Source organism: Micropterus dolomieu, unplaced genomic scaffold, assembly GCF_021292245.1.
Source record: "Micropterus dolomieu isolate WLL.071019.BEF.003 ecotype Adirondacks unplaced genomic scaffold, ASM2129224v1 contig_12986, whole genome shotgun sequence".
Lineage (NCBI taxonomy): Eukaryota > Metazoa > Chordata > Actinopteri > Centrarchiformes > Centrarchidae > Micropterus > Micropterus dolomieu.
The window spans coordinates 11168-13938 of NW_025741972.1; the positions used below are offsets into that span (position 1 = coordinate 11168).

At 35.5% G+C, this 2771-nt stretch overlaps 1 protein-coding gene across 1 annotated transcript in view; it reads left to right on the forward strand.

Annotated features, from left to right (window-relative positions):
* The window catches only part of LOC123966253 (butyrophilin subfamily 2 member A2-like), an 8826-nt gene extending 6063 nt beyond the window's left edge, over positions 1 to 2763 (forward strand). Inside the window, exon 5 of the mRNA XM_046042448.1 lies at positions 2156 to 2763. Coding sequence (XP_045898404.1) covers positions 2156 to 2172 — 17 coding nt within the window. The 3' untranslated portion in view covers positions 2173 to 2763. The remainder of the gene's footprint in view (positions 1 to 2155) is intronic.
* The last annotated feature ends 8 nt before the right edge of the window (positions 2764 to 2771 follow it).

Sequence of the window (2771 nt, forward strand, 5' to 3'; positions counted from 1 at the left end):
GCTATTTCTATAAAGTCCTCCTGCTCTTAAACATTTTCCAAAAATAAAATATGTATTCCACTGTGAGCTTTTGTTCAGAGACAAAAAAGGAAGAATTGTATCAGGTTGTATTATTATTTAAATATGTTTTTAGAGAGATTTAAAACTGTGTCTCAGTCTGTGTGTGTTCTGAAACCTGTATAAATATTCTTTATAGCATTTTATTAAAGGTTAAAAGTGTGTTTAGCTTTAAGAGTTGGAGCTTCAAGAGACTCGTGCTGCAACTTGAGAGAAAGTGTAGAAGTATCAGTGAGTTAAATGTACTTAAAGTAGCAAAAGATAAAAAAGTATAATTTGAAGTATCATCTGATAAATGTAGTGAATTATAAAGTAGCATAAATAGGAAATAGTCAAGTACCTCAAACTTGTCCTGACACTGCTCAGTGAAACATAAACGTATCTCAGCCTCATGTTTAGCTGGATGTTTAATGTTTCCTGTTAACAAATCTTAACACTCGCTGTAACAGCAGCTGTGATGTAAACGTCCCTTTACCCCGACCACAACCTTTGCTTGACCTTAACAAGTGTTTTATATTCTCTCCCTGTCCAAGTCATGGACAGGGAGATAACAGCATGTTAAAATGAATCATTCCATTAACTAGTTTCTGATATGTGCTGTGACTGAGTGGAAGAGTCTTGACTAAACTCATTTTAACTCTTTTTGTTATTGTTGTTTAGGACAATGACGACTTCTTGCACTCTGTTTTTTTTTTTATTTTAATCTTCTGATTATTTTATGCAACTTAATTTTACTCTTGCTCCGTCTTCAATCTAAATTAATTTCATTCCAGGCAGCACAAAGTCAAGTGATGATCAATCTGCCCACTGAACTGTTGTTGTTGAGGACTTTATACTGAAGCACCTGATGAATAAGACGAAGCTGCACAGAAACAATGTGATCAATAACGAGATAACATCAAATTATAACATAGGATAACATTTACATTTTAGCTGACACTTTTATCCAAAGTGATTTACACTCATATATAAGAAGGACAGTAAGTAAGTAATGAAAATAAATAATAAAGTGAAACGACCAGGAGACTCTGACTGAGGCTTTCAGGCTGCTGCAGCTCAGAAAAGGTTTAAATATCTGTGATGTGTTCAGGAGCTTCAGTGTGAAATCTGAACCTGTAAAACTGAGAGGCAGCTACTGAAGACTGGAAGGTGTTTGTGTTTCTATAATGAGTTAAAATCAGCTTGTTTGATGAGCAGGAGACAGACAGGGACTTCTGTCTGAGGCAGCTGAATAAAGAGATGAATGAGGAGCAGAACTGCTGCATAAATACTGTCCATTTACTAAATATTATCAGACCGCTTGTTGTTTTTAAAGATCCTAAATGAGGGAGAAATTAATAGAAACATGAGTTCACTGAACTGAAGCTATTAATGTAAATATTTTGTAGCTAAGGTGAAATATATAATGTGACTTGTTAATTTTGATATTTGTATTATTGAAATTATTTGGGACAAGCCTGTTTTGCTTATTTTTATTTCTTAAGGTGCAACACCAGAATGCTGTCAGATACAGTTACACACTCAGAGTCCAGTTTATTCAGTACAGTGCGAATAGACACTCTAATACAACAGTCCTGCAATAAATCTCCTTCATGAAGGTTTTAATGTTCAGAGAGACATTGATTTGAGTTCATGGTCATTTTGGAGGCTGTAGTTTGTGGTGCTGTTGAACTGTCTTACTTTGACAGGCGTTTCTGTTATTTTGTCCACCCCTTGTATATCAGTGAGTGCAGGCTAAATAACAGAAACACGTCTCTGAAACAGTTTGAACACAAACTGAACATTTAAACCTTGATGAAGGAGATTTATTGCAGGACTGTCAGACTGCATTAGTTTCAGGTGTTCCTAATAAACTGGACACTGAGTGTTTGCTGCTGCTGACTGTGATATTTGAGTTCTCTGAAAGTTCATGTTCAGCTTGTTTTATAATTTAAGTCTGGATTATAATTTAAATCTGGAGGACAAAACAAGGCCAAAATAGAAAAATGTTTTCTTGTTATGAGTTGATGTGTTGTTCTAACAACAGACTTCTGTATCTCTGTCTTTACTTTGATTAAATGTAAACTGATACTGATTAATACATATTTTTATCTTCCAGAACCCCCACAATTATGAGATGGCACTCTTTTACAGAGCAAGGAGATCTAAGACAATGCATCAGGTCAAGAAGATCACGTCTCACATTTTCCAGATGAAGTGTATCACGGCCCCCATCATGATCTGTAATACTTATATATAAATATTTTACACTGCAGATATTAGACTAGCAGCTAGCGGACTTTTCCATATTAAATATTATTTATACTTGTGCTAAACCAGGTGTGTTACCTGTTCCGTGTTTGTAAAATATCCACTACTTCTTCTAACATAACACCCGATTTATACTTTTCTTATTTACTGGTCGTTTAAGTCGCTGCATCTATTGACAGAACAGAGTTATGTAACGTAACAGGTTGGGCTGCAGCGATCGATTCACTTTAGTAATTGAGTATTTTACAGATTATTTAACCGATTAATCGAGTAATCAGCGCTGCCTTCATGCTGTTGTGGTCGGCTGGTTCTGTTGTACAGAGCTGTTTTCTTTTAGCTTGAAATCATCTCATTCTTCTCTGACTCTGTTTCTTCTTCCTTCTCTGTTTTCTCTCTCTTCCTTCATGTTATAATCCTCACCATCAAATGGCATCGTCTTCACTTGTCCGCAGCGTAAACAGGTT